This window comes from Pithys albifrons, chromosome 2 (genome assembly GCF_047495875.1).
Source record: "Pithys albifrons albifrons isolate INPA30051 chromosome 2, PitAlb_v1, whole genome shotgun sequence".
In the NCBI taxonomy this organism is placed as follows: domain Eukaryota; kingdom Metazoa; phylum Chordata; class Aves; order Passeriformes; family Thamnophilidae; genus Pithys; species Pithys albifrons.
Genome location: NC_092459.1, coordinates 5,142,519 through 5,163,734, shown reverse-complemented (window position 1 = coordinate 5,163,734; position 21,216 = coordinate 5,142,519). Strand labels below are relative to the sequence as shown.

General features: G+C 40.4%; 1 protein-coding gene across 7 annotated transcripts in view; it reads left to right on the top strand.

Moving 5' to 3' along the window:
- Positions 1-21,216, top strand: part of KLHL29 (kelch like family member 29) — a 399,687-nt gene that overhangs the window by 315,571 nt on the left and 62,900 nt on the right. For all 7 annotated transcript variants that reach the window (XM_071548271.1, XM_071548268.1, XM_071548273.1 and 4 more), the window contains one exon: positions 11,435-11,573. In XM_071548271.1, coding sequence (XP_071404372.1) covers positions 11,435-11,573 — 139 coding nt within the window. The remainder of the gene's footprint in view (positions 1-11,434; positions 11,574-21,216) is intronic.

Sequence of the window (21,216 nt, the reverse complement as noted above, 5' to 3'; positions counted from 1 at the left end):
CCTGTGCTGTCGGAGCGGAGAGGGCAAGTACGGGAGAGGTGGAGTCACAAAGCCTTTCAAGTAGCCATACATTTTTAACGAGTTTGTTCCCAGAGTAGTTCACTTGAACTTATAAACTGCTAGTATTATATACTTTATTAAAAGTACCACCAAAAATATATATATACATGGGGGGGGGGGGGGAGAAAATTAATGGATTAGAGAAATGAGAAAGGATGAACAAAACTATAATAATTATCTCTCCTGAAATCGGTTCAGACACACAGCACACACTGATCAGAGACACCAGGTTCTACTCTGTGTTACAGGGCAAAATATTGTTGAAGACAGAGTAAAATGATCGCTTTTTTCTCCTGAGGAATGCAAAATGAAAATTCAAAAGGCCGCAGAAAATAAGTGGTGGTTATTTCATTTCCAGTTCTGTGTGTATCTTTTGGAGCTCTCATGACTGCATTTAAGGCTGCTCTTTGTGAGAACCTCTGAGGCAGCCCTGCCCTCTTCTCCAATTTGGTAGTAAGTCCTGGTTTTGTGGGTAGTTAGAATCATAGAATGGATTGGGTTGGAAAAGACCTTCAAGATCATCGAGTCCAACCCTTGGTCCAACTCTAGTCCATTTACCAGATCATGGCACTCAGTGCCACGGCCAATCTGCGTTTAAAAATCTGTAGGGATGGTGAATCCACCACCTCTCTGGGCAGCCCATTCCAATGCCTGATTACTCTCTCTGTAAAGAATTTTCTTTCTGATCTCCAACTTAAATTTCCCCTGGCAGAGCTTAAGCCCGTGCCCCCTTGTCCTATTGCTGAGTGCCTGGGAGAAGAGACCAGCCCCCACCTGGCTAGAACTTCCCTTCAGGTAGTTATAGACAGTGCTGAGGTCACCTCTGAGCCTCCTCTTCTCCAGGCTAAATAGTATCTTATGGATGGACATCTGTCAGTTCCCATCAAGAATCTTCTATCTAAATTAAGTCCTGTTGTTTTCAGTTTGCCTAAAGTGTCCCCTCTACAGAATCCTCATGGTTTCAGCAACAGTTTTCAAAGATACCTCCCAGCCCTTCCCATTTCTCCCATTTCACTATCTTTAACGCCCAGATTCAAACCAGGAAACAGTTCATGTTTTACTGTGTATGTGGCTTTTCGGATCAGTGCAAGTGGCTTGATGGACCCCTGTCCACCTGCAATCTCCTGTTGGTGAGCTATCGGTCTGGATGTTTCGGTCATTAGCAGGAGAAGCTGCAAGTATCTTAAATTAAAATAGATCTTTGATTTCCCGCTAGGACCTCTAGAGAAGAAATTTACTTCAATTCTTTCATAAAACTTTACAACTTTGTCTTCCCAGAGCAGGCTGGAGCCCTGGTGAGGCTGTCATTGAACTGGAGCTGTGTTGCAGCCTCTTTGTTCTCTCCTGCCTTAGATGGTGCGTGCTGCCTGCTGGCTGCGGAGCGGGCGGGTGACTGTGGTGACAGCTGTAAAGTTGGGATGGGAGCAGAGAGAGGAAAAAAGCCCTTGTTCTGTTAGGAGGGGGGTTATATCTCTCAGTTGCCATAACTACACAGAAGGAGAAAAACATGCTTCTTTCATGCTTGTCTAGATTCAAAATTGCCTGTTGTCATCCTTTCATAGGTTCAACACCTTTGCGGGTTGGTCGTAGTAGCAGCCTCGGATTATGAAATGATTGTGAAATTTGTGTATTGCCTTCACAGCTGAAATTTTGACTTAATCACCATGTTTTCTGAGGTGCTCCTTTGTTTTCGTTTGTATTTGAAATGTTTGAGCCAAGTCTTATCAACCATCTTCATTATGCAAAAGTCATTCAGCTCTCAAAATAGTCTTTATAAGCTTGCTTAATTCTTAGAGAGCCCATAAATTTTAATACTCATTAAATAAATCTTTGTCCTTTAATCTCAACAGACTTCTTTAAAGTGTCTTTTTTTTTAATAATAATTCTGAGTTTGGTGAGGCAGCTACTTAAACACATCCTGAAAACTTAATTCTCTATGAATATAAACAACATTTTCAGTTAAATGGTTTCTTACATCATCAGCCAGTCATGGCTCATTCTCTTGCCATACTGTACAAACCCCCTGTTCAGGCAATATGGATAGTAGGAATATACGAAAATACTTAATATTAACAGCAATACCTTCCAAATAGTTTGCTTAAAAAACAAGGTTTAAAAGTCAAGGTTTACCCTGTTACAGGGAAACATGCATTAGGCAGAAGTGAAGACGATGTTTTACCAAATGTTTCTAAAATGCTACAATACTGTTAGACTTTGAAAACTTTACAGTGCTTAAAAATGAGGAAAAAAACCCCAATTATTGTCTTTTACATCTTTAGGACAGGTAGAATCTAGAGATTCGAAATTATTTTAAGTAGGAAGATGTTCAAAGGAAATCTGACACAAATGATGGCTTTTTTATCGTAAAATACTATGTTCTTAAAGCTCAGGGGGCCCAAAAAATAGCCTATTTTTCTTTTTTTTCCAAACCTGTAGTAATTTATGATTCTTAGGGAAGTTAACAGCCTTATATTTAACTATTACAATTACTTTTGTAGTCGTGAGTAGTCATGATTGCAGCCCCTGACACCTACTGAGGATACAGAGCAGGGAAACAGCAGCTGAAACAGAGTTGTTGGGCTGCAGAAGAGCCCAGGGAGGGCCTGGAGTGGACTGGCAGTGCTTTCCGTTTGGTTTTTTTTTTTTTTTTTAAATTTTGCAGTATTTGATTAGACTTCGTTGTGATAGTGTAATGAATCCCTGAGAGTCATTGTGGGGACAGTCTGTACCCAAAGAAGAGTTCTCTGTCATGTGAGGTGTCCAGTGGGCCAAGAGACACTGTCACATGCATTTAACCCAGTGCATAACACATGCCTGGTCCTAAGCCATCCACTGAGTATATAGGCCTAAATACTTAGGTTTAGTACTTTACTATTTATAAATTATGTAGATGAACTTCTGAAAGGATGAGATTTCTATGTTGAAGACTAGAGTTGGTTTTATTTGCTTTCATTAGACATTGTGTGCTGTAGTATGTGAATGCTAGAAAACACACTGGCCAGTAAAGATTGTTATTTCAGAGAATTATGTTGATTAAACTTACATGCATTTTATAAAACAACCTAAGCCTTGCCCCTGTTAAGCTGGGCAGCCCTGCTGTGGGCAGAGGAACAACCTCATCCTTGCTAATTAATGTATGTTAAGTGCTTTGAAGTCTTTGATTGTCAGCTGTTATGCCTTAGAGTTGTGGGGTATTTTTTTACTTTAATACATGCACTGATTTATTTTCAGAAACCTGTTCTTTTTTTGTTTTCTTCTTCAGGAAAACAAATGTTTGTTTGCTGGCTGTATGAACACACACATTAATACACAATTCATAGCTTTTGTTCTTACACCACCAGGACTGGTCAGCGTCTCACTAGTGCTGCCATGTCAGGAGCCTGTTGATTATCACACTGTTGGTTTCACAGATGGGTGCTTCGTGTTCAAAGCCTTCAAAACTCAGAAACGTTTAGCTAATGCTTTGCACTACATAAAGAGATCAAAAAGGTCTAAAAGCTATCTGCTAGTCTTCTGCTACAAGCAATTAGGATAATACCAAATCCTTCCCAGACCATGTAGTAATAAATATTTTAGCCTTCCCTTAAGTGTGGATTGATATTCAGGGCTGCCTGCTGGTAAATAAAACAATCAGAACTAAATTTCTCTTTGAATCTGGGCTATTCTGCGTTTCCAGCGCTCACAAGATTATTTTTTTTCCTTCTCTTTCTGCCTGTCTCGCTCATTTTGTCTCCAGATAAAATTATTGTCTGCCTGGAAATCAAGTTACACTGCTAACTGACATAGTGGCATGTTAGATGTGGAGAGAGGACCAGACTGGCAGTGTGCTGGGATCTCCTGGGCTTTGTTTGCCTTGGCCAATATAGAACAGGCTGCAGCCAACTTTGAATTTAATCAGGGGTGAATCCTGAAAAAAACTCAGCAGATCCTGATAGAAGAAGCTACATCTTTATCTCAGCATCTCAGTGGGTATTTTTATACTGGATCCTTTGGTCTTGCTGCTTGTCATTACATGGACCACGGTCCGTGTTGGAAAATGAAAGAGATCAGATTGTCTCTGTACTTTTTTGTCATTCTTTGCATCCATGTGTGTAATATAAATTCAAAGCCAGTCAGATAAATTCAATGTGCATTTGTAACCCTGTATGATTATAAATTAGCAGGCATGGATACTATAGAGGACTTTACCTAATAAATCAAAGCTGCAAAGGCATTCTAGCCCTCAGACTCTTTTTTATTATTTTAATGCATAACTGTTTCACCAAAATCTCTCCAAAGTTGCATTTAAAGTATTGTATTCTAGAGATTAGGGGTGTAGTTCATCTGTGAATATAATAAGAAAATATGTTGAAATAGTTCTGTGGCCTAATATAGGGAAATACCAACTCTGTAGTGTGTGAAGACAGCCTTGAGGTACTTCCTAATGTCAGTTCTAGTGTTTGTAATAGCCTGAAAATTGGTTTCAAAGCATGATATGGTGGCTTTCCTGAGTCTTTAATATATTTTGAAAAGTTCCATTTACACATAGATTTGTAGTTGTCCTCCTCAAGTGAGTAATCACCACAGCTGACTTTGTTGACCCCTCCTCATCATAATAAGGTGAGAATTAGTCTGTGTGAACAATGCAGAATTATTGAGCACAACGGGGCATCTCATAGCGAACAATCCTTTGAGCAGACTTATCATATACAGCCACAAATGTGTTGTTCAGCAGGATTTAAAAATATTTTCCCACTCTCCAGCATCTGTTACTGTTTTCTTTAGCAGCACAGGTGTCTTAACAGTGTCAACATGACTAAGATATAGACAGGTTGGTCTGCACTACAAATTCCTGCTGCTGTAGCTGTATCAGCTCAGAGTATGACAAGCTTCACACCTTGCATTTCACATTGCTGTGCTGACAAAACCCAGCAGAGGATGACTCTCATTGCCTTTTGTTCAGAGGTTGGTGTAGCTGTGCCAGCAGTGATACCTCTCCATCAGCACATGCTCCATCTTTGCCAGGGTGTGTGCCTGGGTAGCACAGGCTCAGTCAGGCACGGCCTCACAGTGCTCCTGTAGTCAGTGCTGAGCTTTTCTCTGCTCATTTTGTCTGGGCTTAAGGGCTTATGAAAGCAAAGCAGGTAGGAGATAGCCACAAGAGTCGAGCATTTTCAGATTCCTTTGGAGCACAGTGGTGTCCTGTGGAAATTCCATAATGGATAGAGACTGTGAGAGGAGGGCTGGGCACACCAGGATCACACAGACAGTATTTTGCACCCTCATGCCAAGCCTTGGCTCTTCACAGAACAGAGGCAGAGTGTTTCACCATTTGTCTGCCTCGCCCATCTCACTGATAAGGATCCTTGCAGAGGCAAGTCCCAGTTTTCTTACGGCACCTCCTCCTTCTTCTCTTGATGAAGTTCAACTCAAGTTGCGATTCAATAGGGAAAAAAGGTGAAAGTATTTATCTGCAATGGATTAAGTCTCACCTTCTGTGCAAAAAAAGAAACACCTGTCTGATCTGAACTAATTATTTAATCTCCCTTTGTAATCCCTGGGGAGAAACAGTGCATCCTGCCTGGCTAAGCACACAGATTGGGTTGGGTTGTGCAGGAGACAGGCTTCTGTCTCTGTGTGACTGCAGAGACAGTCCAGGTAACTGGATGTATAAATTTTAGGGTCCAGGAAGAAAACTGAAGATCACAGGATAGTACTGGGTATTAGAGAAGGTTCTTCACCCAGGGGGTGGCTGGGTGCTGGAACAGACTCCCCAGGGAAGTGGTCATGACACCAAACTTCAGAGTCCAGTAAGTGTTTGGACAATGCTCTCGGGCATATGGTATGGCTCTTGGGGTGTTCTGTGCAGGGACAGGAGTTGGACTCAATGATCTTTGTGGGTCCCTCCTGAGTCTGGCTATTCTGTAATCTGAAACATCCTCATCTGTTAATGGATCCCACCAGACTTCATTCATTTCCCTTTTTCTCTACTACTGCCTTTCAGGCCAAAAGAGAATGAAGGGCCTATTTGGTGTCCTCAGTCCCGAGCAGGAAGCTGTTCTGTAGAGGTGTGTGCTTGTGTTCTCCCCACATGGAAGCTGCTGTAGGGATGATGTTCGGTGGTAGCTGGTCTGCAGTGGCAGGATGCCCAGAGGAGTGGCAGTGTCAGCCACTACAGTGCCAAGTCTGTCTGCTTAACTTCATCAGGCTGGCCTGAGGGGGCAGCTGGACTGGAGTTATTATCTCTCTGTGCACCTGCTTCAAGCCACCTATCAGCAGTGTGGGGGCACATTCAGAAGGTTATTATGGCATTCTCTGGGCTTTGGGCTTCTCTGTGTGGCTGTGGATATTGTGGTGAGGAGAAAGACTTGTCAAAAACGGCAGAAAATCAAGAGTTCTTGTGTGGTTCACATAGGATGGGTTCACCATAGTAAAACTCGTTTTTGTCGCTCATAGCTCCTGTTTGACTGCTAGATCTTGTGCTCCATAATTTCGTTCCCTGTAGCTGCACACTCTCTCTAGCACTATCAAAATAAACAAATGGGGGCAGTGCTGGCCCTTAGTGGTTAAAATTATTGTTTTACGTAACTAGAGCATAACCTTAGGAATTAATCTCCATACTTATTAAGGCAAGAAGGTAATTGGATTTTCCTGCTGGTAACTTTTCTTGGCTTTCCCACATTTTCTGTTCCAATCATGAAAGCAGGAGGCTGTCAGAGCAAGCACTGGTCTCCTGCACGTTCTTCACAAGAAAAATTAGCAATGTTTCAATTACCCTTAGCAGTTTTATAATAGCTTAGTTTCTCCAAGTAAACTTTTAAAATACTTTTGGTAAAAATTGCTTTTCCATATTTTATGGTTCATTATATTTTAGCTCTGGCTGCCCTCTTTTAAAGCTTTATCTACTAGAATTTAAGTAAAGGGTTCTTATTAAAATTGGAAAGAAACCTGAGAGCTTCCATTGTGCCATGGGAATGTGCATTAGAGAGGATCTTTAAGTATCCAGTCTCCACTGTGCTTAAAATACAGAATAAATAAACTTGGGGAATAAGTTCCTTGTTCATTTTTATTTCTGATCATAAGTAATTTAAAAAAATATTCACTGTATAATTTCTGTTCCCTTTACTTCATCTACACTATTACACAGTTGTGCTTGGACCTGTATTTGATTCAAGGCTTGTGGGCTCTTTAGTTTAATTTGTAATTTGTCCATTAATTAAGAGGGAGAAAATGTGGTGTGATGGCTGGAGCAAGGGACCAAGAATCAAAGCTTCTGGGTTGTTCCTGGCTTAGTTCCTGACCTGAGGAAAGTCCCTTACACCTTCTGACCCATATTGTCTCTGGGACTCTCAATATAATTATATTAAATGCCCCCAAGCAACGATGCTGAGGCTGATAAATGGCAAGACAAAAGCTCTGCCTTTCACAGACTCCACAGAGGCGTTCGATTGTAGGTTTCAGGTCAAATCCCCTTTAGGTTCAACCACTATGTGGCTCATGTAATTTTGGGATAACATGGGGGTCTCTATTGTGTAGTTCTTTATGAAGAAAATATTCATCCCATCTCTCTGTCGCTGAGAATGATTTAGCCTCAGTAGTGATGAGGCAGACAGAAGGGAGTGGCTTGGTTTCTGCCATCCCAAAGTGTGTGTGCACCTGGGGCAGGAAGGAAAGGGCCCTTGTACTAGGGATGCAAGAACATCAGGAGGGGAAACACCAGTGCTCACCCTGCTGTAACCTTGCACCTTAACTGTCCTTACACCTTTTTTTTTGCCTGGATCTCTTACAAAAAACCAAAAAGAAACAGAGGAGGGAAAGCAAACAAACAAACAAATTCTGTTAGAACAAAGAAACCAAAGGAATAAATTACCAGTAGGAAATTCCCAGCATATCCTTTTCTGAAGGGTTCAGGAAATTCCATTTGTTGGAGGAAATGCTGAAAATTAGGAGGAGCCCAGAAGAGGGACTAGCAGGAGACAGCTGAGGTCATTTTTCACTGCCAGGACCGCACTGTGTTGTCTCTTCTTTTACAACTCATTGGCAGGCATTATTACCTGGTGAAAAAATTTGTTTTGCAACTCATCCTGAGTCCTCATAAATCATTAATGCCTGGCTAAGCACAGTGTGAGCATTACAAATACTCTGAGAATAAGGGCCCATTCTGATATAACCTTGTGTCCAATACTAATGCCTGCTAGTTATTTAGTAATACAAAGGAGCCTGAGCGAGGAAGATCGATGGATCAATGCAGTCCCCTGACTTCCTTTTCCTCTCCACCTGCCTTTTCCTTTCTAGTTCAGAAACCAAGCTGCAAAAATTCAGGACTGTTTGTAGTCATCTCTCTGTGGACAGCAATATAACAAGTTAGGGGGACAAGGAAGGAATCATGGCCTCTGAATGTCTGTAGGAAAAAGAGGAGCCTCAGTTTCTGATTAGAACTTGTTTTGTTTTCTAGTTTCTTTATGAGCCAAATTGCACCACTGCTCCAGACCTGTTTTCTGGTTTGCATCCCTTAATGAATGCATGCAGCATAAAACACACTCAAGTGTGTAAAGAGCATAGATAGAAGCTGTGCCCAGGAACTGCAGGACTGGATGTAATTAAAGGGTGCTCAGTAAGTCCAAGTAATGAGCCCATTACCTGGGGGAGCCGTTTGGGGACTTCCATGCTCAAATCAGCTCTCACAGTACTGGAAATAGCACAGAGAGCAGAACATCTATAGGTGCAGTGGCTGAGCTTTGTGTCTTGTTTTTCAGCAGTCTTGGCCACAATCAGGAGTTCAAGGATGGTCTGCACTGTCCTGCTTACCCTGAGCTCACTTCCCAAAACCCCCATCCCTATTCAAGAGTGAAGCTGAACTGTTTCCTCTCCTAAACCACTGGATCCATCTGTGCAGTTGCTATTCATACAGTTGTGCTCTTTAACACTAGAACAACTCAACTGATCATGAGCTTTAAAAGAGGGAAATGGAATGAGGTGAGATGGAGACTGACCCTTTGTGTAAGCATAATCTTAGTCTTGTATAACTTAGTCATAGATGGAGCCCTTGTCCTAAAAGGGTTCTGCAAGGAAGGTTGTAAAGTCACAGATACCAGAGAAAAAGGATCTTGAATAGGAACTTAGGAAGAGTGCAAATGGCAATGAAGGACAGAGGTTGGGCAAAAATTTGAAAAAGGAAGAGAGTATCAGAAATTTTATAGGGAGAAGTAACTGCCTTTAAGGCATAAAATGATAGAAAATTGGTGGGGAGGAAAATGCCGTTGCTATAAATGAAAGTGGGATAATGGACCAAGACAGAAAAAGAAAAAAGTTGTTATATGTGGAAAGGGACAGAAAAATGCTTCCTCCACAATTGCCTTCCAAAATATGCCACTGGAAAAGCACATGATGCTGTTCCTGTTAAGCCAGAGACCTCAGTCACTTTGGCCCTAAATCAAGTAGAACACCCTTGTGCCCAAAACATCCTTGGTCTTTAACCAAGGCCTGAAGGGTTCATGGTGCAGTCAGACTTCAGGCTTCTCACCTGCAGCAAAAGCCTGAGACTTTCCTGCAGAGGAGGGAACGTTCAGATCCTGGTTTAGGTGTTGCTCAATGTATCATTGTGCTTTAGCTCGGCTGAATTCGTTAAAAATAGTCCCTGCTATAGAACCCACAGGACAGAGTGGTTTATTTTCCCCTATTATAGATCTGACAAAAGCCTGCTGTTATTTCTGTGCCCTCTCTAATGATCTGCTTGCTCTCTGGAGAGCACTGACCCATTTCAGCACAGAATAATTAGCCTTTCAGACACTACTGTGTTTCCATTAAATAGACATAAATGTGCAAGGTGACATTTATTTACTTAGGCCTGAAAAATGTGCACCACAGATGTTGGGGCTCAGGAGAACTTCAGTTGCTTTTCATGGAACAGTTGTGTATTTGCATGCTTTGTGTCATTAAACACTGATGCTTTGCTGAAGTGGTTCCTGTTGAGTTTCCTTGGGGAAGCAGAACACAGATTATTTGGGTTTTCGTTTCACCATAAGGCCCTTTGGTGATGCTTTGGCAGCCCAATGCCCAAGCCCAGCAGTGGCTTTGAGGCACATTTATGCACTGCTGAGGTCCTTTTTACTTTGTGTAAGGACTCTGTAAGGAACTGGTTGATATACAGATCTGTCTGAAGAGGAATGTGTGCAGGGTGTTACACTGTGAAAATGAGAACCTTGACCTATTGCAAACATAAAATAAACCCAAAGTCCTTTAGTATTTAAAATCAGCTCTTTTGTCATCTTGATCACTGGCTTCTAAACTGCCAGGCTATTGCCCAGGTGAAAAGTATATGATTCATCTTGATAGCCATTTTGGTCTGCAGAGTTGGAGGAAAGTCTTACCCTTAGAAGTCCTGCAGTATATAAAACATGTAGGTTGCCTGATAGTTCACATCCCTACATGGAGACGTGGCGTGCTATCATTTCATTCTGTTAGGCTGTATAAAAGGAGGCATCACACAAGGTAGGTGCTTTATTGCAGGATGGAAACACTTTCTTAGGTTATTTTAATCATTATGATTCTTTCATGATGTGTGAAAGTTGATTGTTGCTGTAAATGAAGCCATTGAAGGCTAAAAAATAAAAATGCTGTGATGGTAAAAATCCTTGGAGTGCAAAAAATGGGAATTGCTGTAAAAGGCAGTAATTTATTCACTGCATGGGGTTATTTTTTATCACAAGGATGCTTTTAAGCTAATTCTGAAACATATACAATGATAATCTATATAGCTGAGGTATACTGCAAGATGCATTGATAATTTGGCTAATTTTTATGCACTGTAATTTATATATTATTTAGAAGTGCTGTTTTATTCTGTTAACTGAGAGGCTTAACACATTTTTGCTATGTTAAGGATAAGTTATTTTTGCAGGTCTTGTGGTTTTATTATTTTGACCCATATCCAATTCATATTGCATCATAACACCATATTTTTACTAATACTGTTCTAGTATGTTCAAAACTTATTTCCATTTGGATAGAAATTCATTAGCTCTTGATTTTGATTATAACAAATCATTTTAACTTTTCTGTGATAATGCATTCTCTGTGTTTCTGATTTGCTGATGCTGAAATATTTTGTTTTCATTTGTAACCCTTCCAAATTTAGGATTGTTTTTGCTTTTTTTCTGTGTAAATATATTTCAGTTGTTTAGACCTACTGGTTCCTGCTTTTTTCTTTTTCTTTTTTGTTTAATATGTTATGTTTGTAACTTCTGACTGTCTGTGTTGAGCCAATCTTGCCAACAAAAATATCAATTGTTTCCTGTTTCTCTACTTCTTTACAAAAAAAAAATGAAAAGTAAAAAGTAAAAATAAAAAACTCTTAATGGGAATCCTGGCACTGTCTGTCTTCTCTGTTCTGCAGAAATGTTGAAGGAGTTGAACCAGCAACGCAGAGCGAAAGAGTTTACAGACCTGAAAATTATTGTTGAAGGCAAAGAGTTTGAAGTCCACCAAAATGTTCTAGCTTCCTGCAGCTTGTATTTCAAGGACCTGATTAAAAGGTTTGCCTTCCTTCCAGCTGTGATCTGCTCTGTTCTTTTGTAGGGCGCATTTGTGTCGCTTTTTTTTCCTCCCCTCTCTTGCAGGTTTATGAAGATTGAATCTCCTGTCACAGAGCCAGTAGCCATTCTTTCCACCTCCTCTGAATGTATTTCCAAACCGAGACTCAGATCCATTTGTTACACATCTGACTCGTACAGTGTAATTATTTCTGATGAGTAGAGGCCGAAGAAACTGTTCCACCACTGAGAGATCTAAGTTTTAAACTCCTCTGCTAATGGTGATTCAGTCCACAACTAAAAGCTATTGCTGTCAATGTTCTCAAGGGACTCTGTCACACATGACAAAAGTCTGTCCTTCGGGCTACAGGGAGGCATCAGCGCTCAGGTGAACGATGCTGAGACATCGTGCTAATAAAGCTTTTGGAGTTTTGTAATCCCTTCACCCTGAAATCTTTGTTACATGCTTTTGTGTGACTTCTGTGGGCAAAGGGATTGATATTTTTATTATTTGGGGACTTTTAAAACAAGAAAAGACAACTGATGAATTTCTCTAGAAAAGATTGGAAATAAGATGATTTTCTGCTCAAAATATAGCTCGATCTGCATGTTGGACTAACAGTAGCTGTTTCCTACAAACACTCTAGCTTAGGGTAGGTACAATATGTACATTTTCTGAACGTCATGTGTCCGCCTTCGCATTTTCCCCCTTTGTTTCTAGCTGATTGATTCTAAACAGTGCATGATAATCTTTTTTTTCCATTACATTGATTTTTCAATTTGTATGCTTCATATACTCTCATAGGAATAAATTGGTACTCTGGTATTATTAGTAAGTTAGAGTAGCAAGTAGGGAGAAGAAAAAAAAAAACGTGAGGATAACTTTCATTTTTCTCTCAATCATCAGCAAATTAATGCAGCTGCTGATTTTGCCTTGCAGTATTTTCCTGAGCAGACTGAGCCTGGACTGTGCTAAAAAATGGGATTAAAGAACATTTTGCTTGCTTCAAATCCTGTATTTAAATTTTGCCAACTAACACAATAGTGACTGTATTTTATTTCAGGATGGCATATTGGCTGGTATCTCCTCTCAGTGTATTGTGTCGTTTTGCACAAAGCTGGTTCTATAATTATGGATATATATTACATTTCTATGATATAACTGTACTGACTGCCTTATCAATTATTTATAAAAAATATGTTGGCCTAGGAAGCATGTCTTTTCCCCTCTGTAAATCTAATGATTGCTAGCAGCAGCTATGCCAGATCTTTCCTGTCCTTTCTCTTCTGTCTGCTCATTATTATTTAATTGTTAAGGCTACAGTGTATGCTTCATAGGGTGATAAAGAGTAGAGTCTACAGGAAAAGAAAAATCCTAGAACCAACTTACAGAAATCAACTTAACTGACTGGCCAAAGACTGTCGTTTGGGTTTTGCTGTGAAGACATCTGCTTGTGTGCAGAAGTCACCAGGCAGCATCTAATTCTGGAAGCACGATGACAAACCTTGCTGCTTTATTTTTATAAAGCTGCAGCTTTGTTACTTGGTTATCAAAGGTAGATATACTTCAGGCTGAGCACTGCTCTAATATGAAATCAGTTAAAACAATTTTAAAAAAATCTCTAAATTCTCTGAAAAGAGACCTTGAAAGCAAAACCATAGATTTCAGCATGTATTGTCTTTCAGTTGCTCACATAAAGCTTGCATGCATTGTAACAAAAAAATAGTGCAAGGTTTGGCCTGTTTGCTAACCTCACCACTTTTTGCCTTCTTTCACATCATCATCAGCAATAAATATTCCAGAGGTCGATTTGTGTCCACCATCAGGTGTCTCCATCCCAGTTGTCTTCCATATATAACCTCAGCTGCACACATGTAACCTTGATGGAGACTAATGGAATTGCACAGGTGTATCCCAGACAAAAACACCTTTATTACTGATGATGATGCTTGAATAAGAAAAAATTCAGCTTGATGTCAAGTTGAGTTTGCAAAACTGTCGGGTGAGAAAAATAAATATTCGCCTGTAAACTGAGCAAATGTGTCTTTGCGAGACAATAAACTCAGGGTTATGGGGTGGAATTTCTAAAGACTTGCTTTTTGTAGGATACTTGCAGTGTTAAAGCCTCATCCTTTCTGAAACCCCATTAAAGTCAAGGACTCAAGTTGCAAGAGGCACTCAGTATTTTGCAGGATCATGCCCTTAGTAACACAGAATCATTATAGTTCACAGAGTTTCAATGCTTATAAATACAATACATCTAGAATCATCTACTGATATTTGTTAGCAGCTCCTTTGAGACAGCACTTAAAGCTTTATGTGATTTATATTGCACTCATGTTATTATAGAAATCAAAACAAGAAATGACAGTTTTTCTTAAAGGATAAAAGAGATCTCTTTGTATGAAATATTATATAAAGGCCATTTCAATCAGTGCATGCAGAGGTTAAACTCTAATGTCATTCCAGGCAAAGGCACGAATGTGACACCAGAAACATCAATGATAAAATGATCTATTCATGAAGGTGCTATGTATACCCATGGAAATGTGCAGAATCAGAATCTTTGAGAGTACTTAGTTCATCTTATTATTTGCCACAGGCTGGTTATTATTAACCTCATATTCTGCCATTGATTCCACTGTGTGTTCAAGTTGGTATCTGATGGTAGAACAGCAAAGAGTGTCTCAAAAGAATAAAAGAAATGTTCAAAACCAAATCAGATCAATTATTTCCTTCTCAAAAAAATAACCAAAATACAGACAAAAAGCATAATAGAAGTAGAGTTATTGCTCATCTCGAGGAAGGCTATTTGATGAGAATTAGCATAGCAGGGAAGAAAGTATGTTGTTTCTATTGTACTGTATTGAAAAGATGATAACCAGGTTTGATTGTCCAAAACAATTACAAAGTTATTTCCAAACAAATAGGGTAACGAGACTGTACTTTGAAGCCCCTTTAGTTTCTCAGAAAATGGCTCGTTCTGTGATGAGCATTCTGCTCCTCATCCAGAAAATTCCTCATTCCATGTGATTTATCTTCTAAATATATGAGCCCCTTTGAGGTTGGGCTAGTGCAGTCCTAGCCTGAGTCCAGCACCATAACAAGCACTGCTCTTGGAAACAGGATATCTGGTCCCTGTCAGAAGCAGCACAGCACTCGAGCCTAAGCCAGAACTTGGTGTTCATCTCCCTCCCAGGAGCAACTGAAAAACATGAAAAACCATCTTCCTCCTTTTTAGTGCAAAATCACCTGAAAAGGATTAGGTGTATTAGGAACAGCAAGTGTGAAGTGTTGCTGACATTTGTTCCACATCACTGTGCCCATGAAGGGAGGAAGGTGAGATTCAGGGTAGGAGTGGGAATCCATACAAGGCCACTGCAGGGTAGGGCTTCAGGAGAACGTGGATGATAAAGTGCAGCTGGAATAGGGTTCTGTCCCCTAAATTCCATCTTACATATTTTGAGTTCACCACCAACCATGTTGATTCCAGTCTGCTCAATTTTGGCCTCTTAATTTGCACCTATATTTTAGATACTTAAGAAATCAGCCCTGTCAAAGCAAAGGCTTAATTTATGGTACAGACAAGGAAGAGAAGCACCTTGATGGCTTCTAGAAGGATCTTTTTTCTCCTAATTTCAGGTTCCTATGTGCAGGCAGGTGGGTGATCCCCCTGGACCACTAAGAGGTGCTTGTCTCTCTCATTAGATAATCAACATTTAGGTCCAAAGTTGCCATCTCAGACAAGCTGAGTCTAACCTCACCTTGACTATTGCTGCAGTCTACAGACTGAGACAGACCTCTCCAAGTGACAAGTTCTCTTACCACAAAATAAGTGTCTAAGAGAGGAGGTAAAGGAGGAGGCCATCCCTCTTCACTAGAGATGAGATGATTTGCATAGACTGTGAACTTCTGATGGGTGTTCCATTCCTTCCTTCAGGAGTCCAGCCTAAGATGCTTGTCTAGACTTCTCTGCAGTTGGGAGGAAAGATGGGGAATGTCTGTAGGATGACACCTTACTATAAGTGGCATAAATCACCTTCTTAAAGTGCTCATTTTTCGTGACCCACAGATAAAGGCCAGTCACCCAGCCTGAGTCACAGTTGGCTAAAAAGACATGAATGATTTCCTATGGAAACATGTTTTTCTTAATGACACATACATATGCAGAAAGAAAGAAAGAAAGAAAGAAAGAAAGAAAGAAAGAAAGAAAGAAAGAAAGAAAGAAAGAAAGAAAGAAAGAAAGAAAGAAAGAAAGAAAGAAAGAAAGAAAGAAAGAAAGAAAGAAAGAAAGAAAGAAAGAAAGAAAGAAAGAAAGAAAGAAAGAAAGAAAGAAAGAAAGAAAGAGATCCAGGTCCATAAAAAAAAAAATCTCCAAAATGTGTCTCTTGCAGAGCACAGATTTCCTTATTTAAACCATTCTTTGTTTGGGGGAGGAAAGAAATGAGCTCTGGTTTCATATGTATCCTAGAAGAAAAGGTGGAAGATGAGTGTGTGTGTGTGTCTGTGTGTCTGTGTGTGTGTTCCGGAAGGATGCAAGGAATGGAAAATCCCATGAAGAGCCATCTTTTTATTTCCAGCTGTATTTGGGATAGCCAAATGCAGCTGCTGCATAAATGGAATGTCTGATATTTCCGTAACAAAGAGAGTTTCACCGGAACATTTTAATTTGCTGCTTTCTTCTTAACCCAATCCAGAGTACTGGAATCTCTACCAAATATGACATTATTACTAGGAAGCCCTTGACATAAAAGTCTTTTCTTGGTCAAAATGCTTGCTTTTATAAGCAGACTTCTATAAGCAGACTTCTCTGTGGTCAGTTACTAAAGATACACAGATCCTGTCCTACAAGCTTTATCCTTACAAGATTTGACTTTAATGATGCTTGCTAATCTTGAGGTCCTCCTGGGTGCCTGATTCCATGGGCACAGAGCAGTAAGTCACATGCACAAAGGGATTCCATCACAAGAAGCAGCATTTTGATGCATTGTAATCTTGCCACACTATGTTCATCCTTCTTTTCCTGCAAAGGAGAGCCAGTGACTTCATGGCCAAATTGCTCCTCCACAATATTTTGCCTCTTTTTGCAAGACTTCAGATTTTTAATTTTATTCTTTTTTTCTAAACTAGGGTTGTATATACTTTCTGAGGTCTTGAAGGCAGGGCAGAAGAAGTAAAGCAGTTAGGGTGAGAGGACCCAGGTCCTGTTCCTTTACACCTACACTGAAGATGAAGATGTCATTCTGCATTTTACACCATTGTGTGGAAAGGCAGCATTTGGATGCACAGCAGAGGAACCTGCCACTATCCATCTGAAACAGCTTGACAAAACTGCAAAAGCATTTAGGTGTCTGGAAAACAGACTGTCTGGTTTGTGTTTAGGTTGTAAAAAGACCAAAATGAGAAATAGCAGATGAAAGCAAAATCTACTCTTAGTGACCCCTTCATGTATTCCTGCTTATTAAGAATCTTTCTTTTAATTCCACGAGAGGAGCATGTCTACGTCTGTATGCTTCAGCTCTGTTATAGAACAGAATGAATGTGGAAACAAATGATAACATTTAGTTGAAGACAGAGAAACAGGGAGTTAAAAATACAGTGTTTGTTTCAGCTGCCAGCAGAAGTATATTGTGCCTAGACAGAGAGTGCTCGGGTTTCTGTTAAACCATTTAGAGGAGTCCATGGAAAGGGGAGGTCACATGGGAGTATAAAATACCCTTCACCCTTTCCTGCCAGGGGACAGGTGTAAACTCTGCTATGGACAACATTTTTCTCTTAAACGAGGCAGTGATAATTGCTGTGAGTTGGGCCCAGGATCTTGGCATGGTACACAGCCCGTGCTCTCGGTGGCCCCTTTCCGCGAGCGCTCTGCTCGCTCTGCCTGCCTGAGCAGCCACCCGCCCACCTCTTGGAGCTCCTGCTGGGCTGCAAATTTTGCAGCTGCCAGACCTTGGAAAACATGTTTTCATCAAGGAAAAATTTATGGTCTTCTACATAAATGAATGAAAGCTTACAAATATTCAATGGTGTTCTGGGCTGCCAGGCTAAGGAAGTACCACAAAGCCCATCACAGGCATCACAGCCCAGCTATTTCCAGCCTGGGAAGTGTGGCTGTGGATTAGGAGGGTGAGTGGCTTGGGCTGTGTGCTGCTCTGAAAGGAAGGGCAGAGCAATGTACCCTGCTTTGAAGGGAAACACTGGCAAGGAGGGCAGAAAAGCTGCTTCTCAAGCCTCGAGGTGCAGCATAGAAGTTAAACTGCTGCCTTCTAATGGCAGCAGCTTCCAGAGGCACCAAGCAGATCCTTGAACCTCTCACTCTTCTCATTGGCAGCATCTCTGTTTACTGTAGCTGGGGCTTCTCACTCACCTAATTTCTAGACTCAACTACAAATCCTGCAAATCCTATTCAAGGAAAGACAGAATCACCTCTCTTGCTCTGGCTGTACCCATCTGCAAGCCACACAGCTCTCATGCAGCCACTCATAAGATTCTGATGCAGGTGACTTATCTGTATTTACTTACATCTCACAGCCCAAGTTTAGGCTTGACTGGGTTGAAACTTAGGGTTTAAAGGGAATGGTTATCTAAAAAGGTGCAGTTCAAGATATATGGATCAAAGACAAGAAAAAAAAACCTTCCATGGCATAGGAACTGGAGCCATGTTCTTGAAAACTGTAATTTTTGGGCTACTTCCAAAAGCCAGTATTGCCCTAAAAAGAATAATCAAATCTCCAACTCCAGCTTGCTTGCAGGTAGCTCTGGGGATCAGCAGTTCAATCCTTTCATTTAAATCATCAAGGATTGGCCACTGCTGGATTGGGATAATGAATTTGAAATAATGTGACCAGGTTATGATCATATGAGATCATGGTGCCCTCTTTTTGCTTGCATAATGCTGAGCTTTGGTGACTGAAATAGTTGGAGCAGTTCTGCAGAGTGGGTTGGGGAGAGACTGATGGGGGTGAGAGAGCTACCTTCCCTTTCCTGCCTATGCTGTGGTGATAGGTCATACGGTGTAGGACCTTTCATTGATGTCTCTGGCTCTACGTATTCTGTAGAAAAGCACTAGCAACACCCTGTAGCTGTAGGAGAAAGAACCAGTGCCTGACAGAATTAATTCTAATTACTGAAATGCTGATTGGGATCTTTGGGCACTGCCATAATCATAGCAGTAGTAATAAATAATAATCGTGGTTATCATTATTTTATTATTGTTTTCCCTCTAGACATTGCAATGATGAGAAAGTCTTGGATAGACTACCTAGATAATTCCTTGTATAAATTTCTCCACATTCCTAAGAAATGGATTTATTAGCTGCATGCCAGCTCTCTGCTAAGCTGGTTTTTGATGGTGTAATAAATAACATTAAAAGAAAACAGATAGGAGTTGGGTAAGGGGGTGAGCTTTAAGTTTGATGAAAATAAATGTTTTATTCTGTCATTTTATTTTTAATCTTCTTTCCCATATAATCCACCAGAACCTGCTTGCATCTTTTATTTACCTTTAACAAATAGCAGCTCTCACCCAGGTTATTTTGCAACTGAATTAGGCTGACAGAGATACTTGCAAACAAGTAAGATCCCACTCTATTAATAAGTTGCCCCAGTTTTTTACTTTCCCACTAGTACCTTCAGTTTATTCTCAGTCCCTAGCAAAAGTCTAGGTCATGAAACACTTCTTCCAAGGGCACTTGCTATTCACTTCCTCATTCTCTTGCTAGTTATTTAAGCCAGCATCTTCAAACTCGTCATCTTCTTTCTTAAATCTCAGCAGGGAGCCAGATTTGTGCCTCCGACTGTGATCTCCGACTCTGTAGCGTTACGGCTGCCGCTGATCCCGCGCCTTTAGAAATGGTCTTGACCGAGCATTTAGATTGTGTTCCATCCGTGAATGGCATTAAGGGTATACAGGAAACGTGGCTCTTTTGTTTGCTCTGGTTTATTCTGGCCATGTTGTCCGTGAACAAAAGCATTTGCTGCTAATCCTGTTGCTCGTCTTGGTTTGTAATGATCATTTCTGTGATGGTGAATTAGCAGGAGCTGCTGGTGCGTGCCTGAGCTCACAGCCATTAATTTTCCTGATTTTCTTCTGATAGAGCAGGTGCAAACTGGCAGCATTTGACCCTAATAAGTTACACTAGTCTGGCCAGATTTTGTTTGCCTGGAACAAGGAACATTATTTGTTTCAACATCCTGATAAAAAGTGAGCAAATGGATTTGTTGGTCAGGTAAATTTTCCTGACGAATTTGCAAGCCTGTGTTTAAACAATGTAATTTATTTAATCTTGTGGTTTTACTAGTTCTTTATTGTAATCATACAATAGCACCATTACAGTACATGTTTTCTCCTCTCATGAGACAGATAGTGACTGAGGCTCAAAGATAATGTTTATCTACAAGACAGTATAACGAAGGCTGAGATTTGCAAGTTAATACATTTTGAGCTGATAAAACAGTTAAGGAGAAGCTATGCTGGGGTGTAATTCACTTTTTTTTTAAATCCTGTTTAATAAAACATTCAGTGCCTTATGACATACGTATTGCAATGATGTTGCTCTATAAATGTCCCTTCCTGTCATCATTTACATGATTGATTACCTTGCAGCTGCCTAAACTTGTATAACTCAGTAAATAACTTGTTACCTCAGTATGCACATGCGTCCTGGTGTGTGTCGTGGAAATGTATGTTGGTACGTTTGGGCATCTATATTTTTATATCTCATGAGCATGTAATTAATGATAAATCAAGATCTTTGGTGTGAAATACAACTTCCCATGTAGAGTGCTGTCTGTTCTGTACATAGCTGAAGGTTGGCTGTAATATAATGGTTTATTTTTTGCTTCTCCCAGGATAAATAGACATATGGGTTTTGAACCATTAATAACTCTGAAGATGATAAAAAATAAATAGTGGGCAGTTAAGATGCAGCAACATTGCATTTTCTTCTTTGCCTGGAGTTTCACTGCTTTAAGGATTAAAGTAAAAAGTTGAAATCCCACAATAAACAAGATATTCGGTCTAAATTGTGTCGACTTGAACAGCAGTTTCTAATGAGCACACAGCTAACAGACTCTTAAGCCTCATGAGAAGCTGTCTATCCCAGTCTAGAGTCCTTTCTTTGGTAATCAAAATAATTTGACAGAGATGAAAAGAAATAGCTTCCCTTCATTTAAGTGCTTCATCTTACATAAAAATCTTGGATTTCCTGTTTTCTGGAGACCTAAATACTGTCCAGGGAACAGAGCAATTTAATTTCATTTTTTTTATTGTCCTGTCTATCTTAGTAGAAAATATGGTACACTCATGGAATGGGAACACAATTACTGTAGGATAAACATTTATATTCCTAGTTATGAGAGCAAGCCAGCAATGTCAACATGTTGAGCTGAGGGAGAAGATCCTGGGAGGGCCCACAATGGAGAGGCCATCAGAGAGTTGGGTGGTAGGACAGGCCATTGCTTTGGTCCAGGCAGGGGGAACCAACCGCAAAACACAGGGTTCAGTTTCCTCGGTGCAGGGAGGAGCAGAATCTCCTGCTTCTGCTGGCAATCCTGGAGCCTCCTGTCAGCTCAAATATGTGCTTTAGTGCAGGATATTCAGATTCCTGAGCTGTATAGGACACCAAGCCATAGATAGTCAAAGAC